Genomic DNA, 12,511 nt, shown 5'->3' on the forward strand with positions numbered 1-12,511 from the left:
GGAAATTCATCCAGGCAGATTTCCCTTTTTGTAATGGACAAAAAAAGAGAGGAATATTTTATGTGCTTTTTAAATAAAGGCTTCACTTAAACTAAATTAGTTTCAGTTAACAGTTCTGCTAAATGTTTAGCCATTAGAAAACATTTTGGGTTTTTTACTAAAGGAGTTGTGAAATGCTCATGCAATGCATTGTGCTGCATGTGTATTAATAATTGCCATGTAGGTGGTTATAGTTCACACAGGAGTAATTGTCCTGCAGTTAATATGACAGATTCTCTACAGATTCTCTTCATGATGGCAAGATTCTGCTAAGGACAGACCTTAAACTTTACTTTGGCACATGGAGAGAAGAGGTGAATTTAAAATTCATGAACACTTGTTTTACAGGAAGCTGGTATTTTATGTTTAAATGCTTAGGGAGGGTATTTGTTACCATTCAGATATTTAGTTAAGTAAATAGTTCTTTTCAGTTTCAAAGTTCTTTCTAGTAGCTCTATTAGCTTTTCCCAAGAATTGTAGAATCCTGTAATAGTTTTAGCTTAATTTTTGAAGTTAGCAAGAGAGATGATATTTTCCAGAATCACAAAATATTCTGATTTTGAAGCGACCCCTAGGGATCATTGAGTCCAACTCTTAACTAAACCACTAAAAATTAGCTTATTTCAATGCAGGAAAAGGCTGAACTGAATACAGATGGTGTATAAACTAATATTTTTTTCATAGAGATTCCTAGACTGTTGAAATATAATCTATTCTTAAAAGAAATTTATAATCTATACTTAAAAATTAGAAAAAAACCACCCCAAACCAGAAAGAATGCCATGACTTCAAACAGTAGTTTATATGCATTAAATATGCAAAAATACAAGAAACTGCTGTTCAGAAACCCAATAGATCCAGACAGAGAAAATAAATTTTCCTCATCTGTGACAGGTTTTTCATTTCAGTACACTGTTGAAAAGTTCAGGCCTTAAGAGGTCAGAATTCATTCATTTCTCCCCTGGAAAGAGAATTCAGAAACCTTCTATGAATATTATAACCAGAAAGGTTTTTTTTCCCAATATTCAGCTGAATGTTCTTAATAAATCCCATAATCCTACCATAAATTAAAATGTTATGAATGACCCTAAAGGCTGATGATTTGAGTAGCAAATAAAATTTCTGAAATACTGGAGGTCTTCCAACATTTTTTAAAGAAAACCTCAAGTATTTGTGCTTTCCATCACTTCATACACAATTTTGATGACAACTTATGAAATTTAATAGTTTTGAAACACACAGGCCAGACTTTCTTTTCAGGATACTTTTCCTAGCACATGAATGTGTTTGGCATTTCAGAGGCCACACTCCTGTAAGAAGTACAGAAAGGTCTGGATCAAGATGTTTCAGATAATTTGGCTTTACTGATCAGTGCTGCAATGGAAAACATCCTCACTTGGAAACTTGGCCTCAATAACTTCTCTTTATTGCTTCCAAAGGGTCTTGTGAATTGGGATGCGCATGGAAATATCCCTGAGCCTGGGATTGTCAGTGACAGCCAGACTGAACTGAGTTGTGGGGTTTGATTCGCTTTTGTTGCTTTATTTTGGTTGTTTTTTTGTTTTGGTGGGTTTTTTTTGTTTTGGTTTTTTTTTTTTTTTTAATTGAGAATTAATACTGAGCTACACAGAAAGCAATTTTGATTAAACTGACTATCAGAGTGAATTCTGTTTAGCTCTATGTGTGTGTTATTAAAATACTTTGTTTGACCATTACTGTTTTTCAGGTTTCAGACTTTACTGTGTAGTGCTAGCAGATTAAAAGGGAGTTTCGTTGTTAGTCAAATACTGGGAACAGAGAGGCCCTTAAAAAAGTGCTGATTTTTTTGCATATAATACAATATAAAGGTTATACATCTGCAGTTTTGAGGAACTGTCATATGTTATCACAGGCATAATAGTAATATTTAAATTAGGTTATTTACATTAAAAATGTTGAGTTTCTTCTCTGCTTCTGTAGTGACCTCTGCAAGTTAGATGTAGCTTTGTCCTTTGTAATGAACCTGTAGGAAGCTTCTGGTTTTGTAAGGCAGTAGTGTTGGGCTGCTGAATTAGTGCTGGTGTATTTCAAGCAATAAAAAAAACACTTTTATGAATCAGATCTTCCAGTGCTTCTCTCTGACTTGCCTCTTGTACTTTGAGTTGCTGGCATTTTTTAAAACAAACAGAAGGATGGCAATATGATAAATCTAAGTAGTCTGTATTGGGTTAAAGAAGATATTAACACTATTTATTCAGAGAAGAAATAGTGTAAAAATGAAGGTTTGTCATTGGCCAGTTTTGGATTAGATGTCTGTCAGGTTATTTTAAAATTTAAAAGTGCTAAATTGAACTGTGCTATTACAGTTTAAGTATCTTTCTTGCAAGGCAACATTTGAGGACAATGCAGAGGAGGACCTGGACACCATCCAGAATGGACTTTAGTAGTGGAAATTATGAACTTCCAAGAGAGGACTCAGCACTTGAGAATGGAAAAGGTGGTGACAGCCTGTGGGGTGGGCTGGGGCTGCTTGAGTGTCAGCAACTCACAGGAGAACACAGCTACAGTAGCTGGCTCAGTGATCTGTGTGTCAGCAAGGCAAGCACAGGACTGTGCAGCAGGCACAGTATTTCAGCAGAGAAGAAAATATTGTTAGCATTGTGCAAACTCTTGCTAAGGCCTCATCTGGAGTTCTACTCACAGTCCTGGTTACTTTTGTTAAGAAAAATTAGAAGTGGAGCAGGCCCTAGGAAGAGATTCTTAAATGAGAGATCCTGTAATTTAAAAAAAGTGTTTAGTTGGACTTGCATTGATCTGTGTGAGAGAGTAGAGAAAACAGTATGTAAGCTCAGTTTTGTTAGCAGGACTGATAGATTTAAAGTGGACGTTAAAAGTTATAAAGGAGAAGTCTAAAATATAACCAGAATGCAGGGGGAGAGATGATGTAGGGTGTGGTTAATGCATCTGCATTCACCTGAGGGTGTGATTTCATGAAGTTTGTTGACAACAGTGGTGGCTGACATATTCCCATTTTTATTACTCCTCTTGCTGTGTGCTGCATGCAACCAAAGCCAGTTGTGGTTGCAGCCCTGATGACAAACACAGTGGGGGCAGCTGTGTGTGGATTTACCCAGGGCTGCCACATCAGTTCCTTTGCTCCTCTGCACGACTGCAGGTGTGGAGTGGTGCAGGTACCACGGGGGGCTGTGGGACCCTTTTGGGTCATTGTAGGACCCTTTTAGGATCATTGGGGTCTGAGACAAGGCTCAGCTTTAGCTGCTGCATTGCTGCTTTGTTAGGCCTTTGTTTGACCTCCTGTTCCTTCCTGGGTCTGACTGTCTGGACACAGCTCTTTGCACAGCTGTGCTTCAAGCCAAACCAAGCATCTGCCCTGACTGAAAAACAACACAGTAAAAAAAGGAAGAATTGGTTTGTTTGGGGTATTTTGAGCAGTTTTAGTTTCTCCTTTGATTTGTCTGAGTGTAGCCATGCCCAGGCTGCTCTGGGATGATGCAGTGGCCAGAGGTGCTGCTGGTTTGGCCAGTGCTCTGCTGAAGGAATCCTGGTGAGGCCACAGACTGGGATGGATGGAACAAGGCTGTGCTACACATGAATGGGATAAAAAAGTTCTCTGAATGGAAAAAACATTAAAATAGTGATCATCATCTCCAGCTGATGAGCTGAGTCTAAAGGTGCTCTACAACATCTCTTCTTTTGAAGGCAAAGCTGTTATTTTTAATATATTCCCTTTTGTTCCTGTAATTGAAGTGCTTTTTCTGACACATTTGTTCATTCTTGCTGCTTTTCTCCTCACTGTTGAATGATTTAATGCCTCAAGTAGTTCTACATTTTTTTTCTCTGTTGTCATTTACTTCCTCCTGTTCTTCTTTTTCTTCACAAGGAAGAGAAACAGGCAAAAACACTTGGTCATGTATTAAAGGAGTCTGCTAGAACAGCATCCTTTTTTCTGAACACTCTTGAGCTGATGCTTTTGATTCAGCTGCTGGCATCTTGTGTTTTTCTGTGAAGTGTTACAGGATGTTTGTAAAAATAAAATTTTGAGGATTTTGAGTCTATGCATTTATTCCAACACTCACAGTGGAAATATATCAGTGGACAAGGTACTCCTTACTTCTCCCCTTTCCAGTTTTAGTACTAGAATCTGTGCTTTGGTTATCAGTCTTCACTGGCCCAAAATCACTTCTTGTGTGAGCTGTAGATTCTCATCTACCTCAAGGTGAACCATAGAGAAAGTTGTATTCATCATCAGTTTCTTGAGTTCTTTATTGCTGAGAGGGCAGAATGTTGCATTTCAGCTTATTGAACCAATTTTGATTCTTCTTTCATACCAAGAGTTAAAAAACTAGCCAAAAAACCTTATTGTTAAGTTGCATTTTCTGAGATCCTGATAATTATTTATACCTCAGGGAAATGTCTCATCATTCACCTGTGTATGCTTAGTACATACATGCCCAAAAATCATTTTTGTTCCTTCTTTCATCCACCTGGTAATGGGAATCAGTCACTTCCTTGAAGATTAATCCTGGAATCATAGTTTTGGACCCATGTGCTGTTCTAGGAAAATGAAAAGTGTCCAGTGTGTAATCTTGCAGAAAAAAAAAAAAAGTAAATTAGCAGTGAATCATTGGAAACACACTCTCAAGGAGGAAATGAGCTGAAAAAGGAATCTGTGGAGCCAAGAGCCTGAACTCCTTAAGAAGTTCTACTTAGTAGCTGCTTGAATTTGAGGTCTTGACCTTTGCTAGGAAATGACCTTTAATGAGTTGAAGAATAGGAAGGGAGGGTTTGGGCTTGGGCTCTTGAAGGGCTGTCCGGTGTGTGGAGCTGTCGATTCTGTTTGGGGCAGTTCCCACAGTGCAGTGCCACCAGGACTGGGGATGCTGTGCTGTCACCTCCTGGCTGTGCCTTGGGGCCCCTGGGCAGCCACCCAGCGGCTCCTCCTGGACCTTTCTCCACAAGGCCTTGACAAAATGCATCTCCTATGTCTGTACCTGCCACAGCTGCAATTCTTTTAAGATCATGAAACCTCTTACTGAAATATTTATTGAAAACAAATTTTGCTTGTCTCTGTGTTGAAGTAAATAATTATTTGGAAATGCTTGTTTTTGAAGAGGGAGATTGTTTTCTTAAAAAAACAAAACAAACCATGGATATATCATTTTTGATAGCAACAAGTGCATGTTCTGATAAAATTTATTAAGCACATCACTTCAGAAGTACCCTCCAGCTTAAACCCTTTTGTGTCTCTATGAATAAAACAGGAGAATTGACAAAGGTCAGGTCAATGTTAACAGGTAATTGTGGAATTCAGAAAATGAAGTATATGTAAACATATGTGTGTGAAGAATGTTGCAAGTGCCTGATGCTGAAGTGTTTATTTCATTATAATAGAATAACAAATTTAGTCAGCATCTTATCTCAATGTTCTTCCTTTTCCATCCCTTCAATGTCCAGCCAGTGTAAAAGAAGAGTTGTTTACAAACTTTAGATACATTAAAGATATTTTTACATACCAGCATCTGGTTATAATGGATGCCTAATGGATGCCTAAGAGATTTAGTAGATATATAGAGTGACTGATAAAATGGTTGTGATTTTTTTGCTTGATAAGAAAAAAAAATCAGACCATAAACTTACCATTTTATTGGTAGAGGTGGCTTATCATTCATTTAAGGAAAGTTTATCCCCCTTTTAGCTTGGAGATATGAAAGACAGGACAGTAGAAGAAACCTCTTTTGGCCTGTATTTTGCTTTTATACTGACAAAACCATGGAAACACAATTCTGAACTACTTCAGAAAATCTCTAAAATTGAAGGTAGATATTTTTTCAGTTTGCTGCATGAATTCCAAGCATACCCTAAGGTTTTCTGGGGGAGTATTTCCCTTTCACAAGCACTGGAGTGCTGCTCCTTCTCTGGGTCTCTTGTGGATGGAAAGCAATGGTTAAGATTTGGTGTTAAATACTCTTTTTTTTTTTTCTCTTGGAATAACATTAAAGTATCTATGAATATTCATATTGGGGTGAGATCCAGTGAACTGCTGTCTTGTTCTTTGTAGGTTTCACCCCAGAGCCAAGTTTAAACATAGACTTGGTTTCAAAGATGTGAGGAGTTGAAAAGTAGAAATAGATAGAAAGTGATAGAAATATTGCTGAGAACTCAGTTTCATGACTTGCACTGGGATATCTAATTTTCCAAAGTATCACATCTTCAACCTAAATGTTCCTCTGTGCCATAGTCATCCTAATGCATTCTTTTAAATTTTCCTTTGAGAATAAAACACAAAGTGTCAACCCAGCATTGCCAGTGATGGCTTTCTAAATGTGGATGCCTTCTAATCTGAAGTGCTATTTCACAGAAAGGTTTTATCACTATTTTAAGCTGCAGTGCCATGTGTAAATGAGCTGATACAGTGACTAATTGGAGGTTTAATTAATTCTGGAAATAGTTAGTTTTCTAAAGAGGTCCAATAGAAGGCAAAGGGAAAGTTAAAGAACAAATCTATGTTATAAATTTTGTAGATGAGTAAAGAAAGAAAAATATTTGTCTCTTTAAATGTAGTAGTGAATTGTTTTCTTCCCAATAATTTTCATCAATTTGAATACAATTGTTTTGAAAGTATTAACCACAGTAATACAAAGCAGTGTTTGCTGCTTAGGTAAGCAAATGTACAGCCTTTAAATAAAAAAGAAAAAATAATCTTGATATAAATGTATTTTTTTTATGTGTATACTGCAGTGGTATCTTATTCCAACAAACTGACAAAACCTTTTTTAGAAAACACTGATCTTGATCTAAACACTTGATCTAAAATGTTGAATTAAGGTGACTTTAAGACCTGTGTTGGATGTTTCAAGTTCTTAGCTATTGAATCTTGTTAAATAAGGAAAAGGAGTCCCAGGCCTTTTACTTCTAAATGGAAGATAATTTTTAAAGGAGGACATATTGCTCATTATTTGGGATTTTTTTCGGTCAAAATGTTCAATTTGTATTTCTTACCTTTTTTTTTTTTTAACTTCATGAAAAATAATTAGAGAGCCAAAACACCTTGTTTTATATTAAGTTCCTCAAAAAATCACTTGGAAGAGATGTTGAGCAAGTTCGTGATGATTTGATATGATCTAAAATCTCAAATTTTGAGGCTCTGAAGCAGAGGGGTTCAGGAAGTTTCTTTATGGTTCAGGAAGTTTCTTTATTATGAGATGAGATTTTCATAATGAAATTCCATTCCCACAGGTGGGCTCATCTCATTGAGGGACATGGGAAGGCAACAGGCTGTGGAATTTTCCAACCACAACCAGTTCTTCTTGCAGAGCGCCAGGGATTGAAGGAAAGGAGACGGGAGGCAGAACAGACAGATAAACTGACAAGATTTTAGTATAAAAAGATAGTGTGCAATATATTGGTTTATGATCATTGTCCTTGAAGTCCCAATGACACACAGAGAAAAATAATTTCAAGTGAAGGAGATGATAAAAAAGGCTTTGATGTTATCAATGTTTTAAGGTTTTATTCTTATTCAGGTGATGTACTCCTGAAGGAGAAAGTAATTAATAATTGATTTTCTTCAAGTTTGTGTCTACCTGATAGAAAATGAACCATCAGAAGATAGTTTCAGTAGGGTTAAGGTTACATCAGGCCTGCTTTGCTAATTTGAAATTTTGGACTAATTAAAAGACCTGAGCAGCCTCTTTAGCATTGCAATCCATATTTCTGGCCTGTATGTACTCACTAACCTCCTCAGTAATGTAACTCTTGGATTTCCAGCTGCATAAGACAGAAAAACCCATCATGAATCCCAGCTTCAGTTTAAGTTGATACATTTTAGATTTTGCCATACACTGTAGGTGGGACTCCAAGTGTTCCAGGTGTTGGAATTTGCTGCTGCCAACCTTGACAAAATATCAGTGAAGGAATCATCTGTCCTTAGTGCTTGCTTGCATGTTTTAAGGATCCTCATATTGGAGCTGCCATAGTCCCTGGTGTGCCAGCTGTCTGCAGGGAAAGATTTTGTAAGCTTGGGTTATGTCTGTTAGAGGTAGCACAGAGAGAAATGAAATATAAAGCACATGATAGGATTACAGTTTGTGTGACTTAGAAAATGAAGTCTTATACAACTCAGCTCAGTTACTCCTAATAAATAAGCAGTCTTATCTATCTCTGACAGCTTTGGTGATCTGTGTCTGGGGTTACAGTTGTTCCTTCCCCAGTCTGTGTCACCTCTGTGCTTCAGATCTGTAAGATGTGAGCTGCAGGGTTGGCAAAATGAGCTTTAGAAATTGTCATTTAGCAAGGATGTGATACACATTCTCCATCTGCAGGCACAACTGTTGAGCAGGAGCAGCTCCTCATCTCAGCTGAGAGATGAATTGTTGTGCTTCCTTTCCTCACTGGGTGGTTTCAGGGCTGAGACTCAGGGTGGGCTGAAAGATTTTTGTGTTGGGAAACAGGGATTCTGGTTTCCTGACTCAGGTTATACAGCAGCACCGTGGGCTGTGAGAACTTCATTTGTAAACTTGCTGTGTGCCATTGCAGCTGGAGAGGAATAACTGCAACCATAATTTATTTTAAAGTTCCTTTGTGTTACTTGGCACATGGAAGAGATGGTGTCTGCTTAATTGATCAGGGCATGTCTCGTGAGTGATTTAAAGTTACCTAAAATTGGACTGTACAAGCTTTTGTTGTGATGCTATTGTCATGGGATGTATTCATCTAATGTAGTGTCTTAACACTATTTTGAGGCTGTGTGTAGCTTGAGTATCAGAGAGTGTTTTGAAAAAGTTGGAAGTCTGAGGTTTGTAAATAGCTGTCTTTCTTCAGCTTGTGTTTAATGTATTTTTATTTCTGTATGAAATTGGTTTTATTTTTTTCAACAGAATGGGTTAATTGTGGGTGTCAGTGAATCCATAGAATCATAAAATAGATTGGTTTGGAAGGGACTTTAAAGATCATTTGGTTCCAACCCCAATTTTTGAATTCTGTATTCTATTCTATTACAGCACATTTCATTAAGAGTCTTTGACATTCCTCAATCCAAGTAGAGAAGCTTCTGTCATAATCATAGTATAGTTTCAATATGGCCGTAAATTTTGAGACTCTGGGGGTGTCTCTGTACTTTTTCTGTTACAGAACTGAATAAAATGCTCTAAATTTTTGTCCCAGATTTAATATGCAGGAAGGAAATTGCTCAAGTCAGGATTTTAAAATGTTAATAGATAATGGAAGGAGAAATCAGGGCATGGTGGTACAAGATAAAGGTGGGTTACACATGGATCTGATCCTCTCAGAGCTGCAGTTTATTGGCTCCTTTTTGATTTATGATTCCTCCAGCTCTCTTTGCCTGCTCAAAGCACATACACACACTGTGGTGGCTGGGTGAGCTCTCCTGCCCAGGCTTGGCAAAACCAGGAGATAAAAAAGTAGCTCAGTGAGAATTTCTGATATTTGTAGAGTTTGGGTGAATTTACAGAATTTGGGTATATGCCTGCATAAGGATATGGTCTTGTGAGGTGTTTGCACTCCAGTGATCTGCTCTTCTGTATCAGAGTAATGTTAAAAGCATTATTTCATGTATCCAGAAAGGCTTTGTGGGGTGGAAGAAACAATGGCAATGAAAAGAAAAAGCATCATTTTAATGAAATATGTTTAGTTTCCAGTGATTTATGACAATTAGGAGTGAAAGGAGGTGTTGCCAGCATTATTCTAAAGCTGTGATTTAGGTTTTGAAATATTTTTAGGTTAGCATAATCTAAATGCATTGATACTGTTTTAAAGTAATTTTACTTTAAATGCCAAAAGAGGAAGCAGGAACTTGGAATAAGAAGGTGACACTGATCTGTATAAAGTGGAACTTCTTAATAGAAAATCACTTTTTAGAAACATGGAGGGAGGATTCTTAGCCAATAGCTGTATCCTTCCAGTGCCAAATGAAGTCAGTTGAATCTTTTCCATGTAATGATGAAAGTGGATTTCTATGCATTAGAGGCTTAATTGATCATAGTTTTAAAAATATCTGTGGTCATTTTTGGTAAAAGACCAAGTACTGAATAATAGTGGGGTGTGGATTCAGAAGAGAAAATAGTCATCAGTATGGGGGATTTCATCGTGTGTTTGGAGCAAGGAACGAAGAAGGAAAACAAACATGCATTTTCTTGAGTAACTTTGAGTACATCACGTGTCCATAGTTGTGCTAATAAATATCTTCCTTACTGTGAATATTTAGACTGGCATTCATTGACTACTTTTGGTATTCATGTTCTCTGTCAGAAATAATCCTATTTCAAGAAATCATTGCAAGTATGTTGAACATTGAAAGAGTACAAAACTTGGAGTTTAGCTCTGTGAGTACAGGTTTGGTAGTGTGATGGATTACACACTTCAGATCATCTGGTGTGTAAAGGAATACCAAAAGCCAGTTATTAAGGCTTGTAAGTGCCCTCAGAGGGACATTTCTGCCTCCTCAGGGTACCCTTTATTTTGAGAATGGTGTTGCTTTGCAATCCCATTGCTCAGAAACATGTCAGCTAACTTCCAGTTCGTTGTTTGAATGGAAGAATTTTTCTTTCAAGCTGTATTAAAGCATTTATTTCACTCAGCAGGTGAATGTTCACTCAATAAACTCTGAACAAAGGCTCCTCCAACCTCAATTTTTCCCTCACATCTTTTTGAGAAGACTTCAGAATGGATTTCTTTAGAACTCACATGTCTGTTGTTACATAAGTAGCAGTAAAAGAGGATTGATTTGCCACAGCTAGTGCACTCCTGAAACAATCCTATTCTGTTTTCATAACACATTTATATTTCATGTTTGAAAGCTTGACATACCCTGTTTATCTGATTGTATTGGTTGTTATTAACATTGGACAGAAGATTCCATACTAGAAGCTAAGGCACCAAAAACTTAAATCACCTACTAAAAGGTGCTTCCACAAATACACATTTGTGCTGATGGTTTTTAAAAGGTTGTCATTGTTCTAACTGATGTTTTGGCAAATGTAACTTCAATTTTAAAAAATAACCACTGTTTTTTATTTGAGTGCAATAGTGCCATTTGTCTGAACTAATTTTAATCTTTTAATTTCTAACTGATGGGATTCTCTAATTGTCATAGATGAGAGAAAATCATGAGCTTTTGTGGAATTTCAAAGTATTGTAATGGAGGTTGTATCTAGTGATGCCAAACTTGAAATAAACCTAGTTTGTGTAAAACAGACAAACTGAAACAGCTCACAATTCTGTTACTCTTGTTGTTGTCCATTATCCTTTCAGATTAAGATTGAAAGAAGAAATGGGTTTCTCACCTCTTTTTCCCCCCAATTTGGATTTTGCATCTAAATAAGGTCCACTTAAAATTTAATAATGATGATGTCAGTTGCATATTACATAAGGTTTCTAAGAGTATGGCCTTTCTGAAGGGGCAGGGCAAGAGAAATGTCTTTAATACAGGAAAATATGGAACTCATGATGTTCTTCACACCAGTCTATGGTCGGAACCATTAATTTTACATTTAACAGGCAGCAAGGACGAGAGGTATATTCTGTATAGATACTACATTTGAAAGCACAAATCAAAGCCTTGTTGAGAAGCAGGGAATTGTGGCCCAGTGAGGAGGAGGAGGATGGTTTTTCATGGCTGGTCTCTGTTGCAGGGGTCCCTTCAGCGTCGTGCGGCGATGCATCAACAGGGAGACGGGGCAGCAGTTCGCTGTCAAGATCGTCGATGTAGCAAAATTCACTTCAAGTCCTGGATTAAGCACAGAAGGTAAGAATTAATAATTAAGCAAATTCCCAGCAGACAGATTTTTTTTGATTTGTCAGCCTTTTCTGTTTGCTCTCTTTATGATGCTTTCTGGTTTATGTTTTCTAGAAGTTTTAAAGCAAGGTTGTATATCTCAAAATTAGCTTAGTGCTTGCATTTCTAATTTTTAGTAGTTTCTACATATAGTCAGTGGTGATCATAAATACTAGAAAGATAGTTAGGTCTAAGCTATTTCTATTTTTGTTTGGATTTTTTTTCTTAAGAATGTGAATTTTGTAAAGAAAAAAGGTGGTTCTGAGTCAAAAAAGCATCCACAGGAAGTAAAGCAAGACCACATGAGTTTTGGTTATACTAGTCTAGATTTAGCAAGTAATTTGCTCTAAATGGGTGAGGACTTGCTATTAAAGTGCAAATTATATAAAAATATATTTTTATGTAGTCAGGAGTACAGGCAATGATGCAGAACTGCTACAGTGCAAGCCCAAGGCTGTAACTCTCTAACATTTCCTGCTTTAGAGTAAAACAATCTATATTGAATACACAACTTGTGTGTGCATAAAGTTCTTCTTTTACCCTACATGGAGAAGAGCATTGCCAGCTGGGTGACACTTGCTGAATTCTGCGTGTCCTGTGTATTTTTTTCTGGAGATAATATTCTTTTGTAGAGTACTGTTTTTGGGGGGTTCCACTGATGCCATCAAAATCCTTGTAAAT

At 37.0% G+C, this 12,511-nt stretch overlaps 1 protein-coding gene across 8 annotated transcripts in view; it reads left to right on the forward strand.

The window, feature by feature from the left end:
• CASK (calcium/calmodulin dependent serine protein kinase) overlaps nt 1-12,511 on the forward strand; it is a 187,368-nt gene that overhangs the window by 37,736 nt on the left and 137,121 nt on the right. For all 8 annotated transcript variants that reach the window (XM_074534524.1, XM_074534522.1, XM_074534523.1 and 5 more), the window contains exon 2: nt 11,688-11,800. In XM_074534524.1, the coding sequence (XP_074390625.1) occupies nt 11,688-11,800 (113 nt within the window). The remainder of the gene's footprint in view (nt 1-11,687; nt 11,801-12,511) is intronic.

Source organism: Zonotrichia albicollis, chromosome 2, assembly GCF_047830755.1.
Source record: "Zonotrichia albicollis isolate bZonAlb1 chromosome 2, bZonAlb1.hap1, whole genome shotgun sequence".
Classification (NCBI taxonomy): domain Eukaryota; kingdom Metazoa; phylum Chordata; class Aves; order Passeriformes; family Passerellidae; genus Zonotrichia; species Zonotrichia albicollis.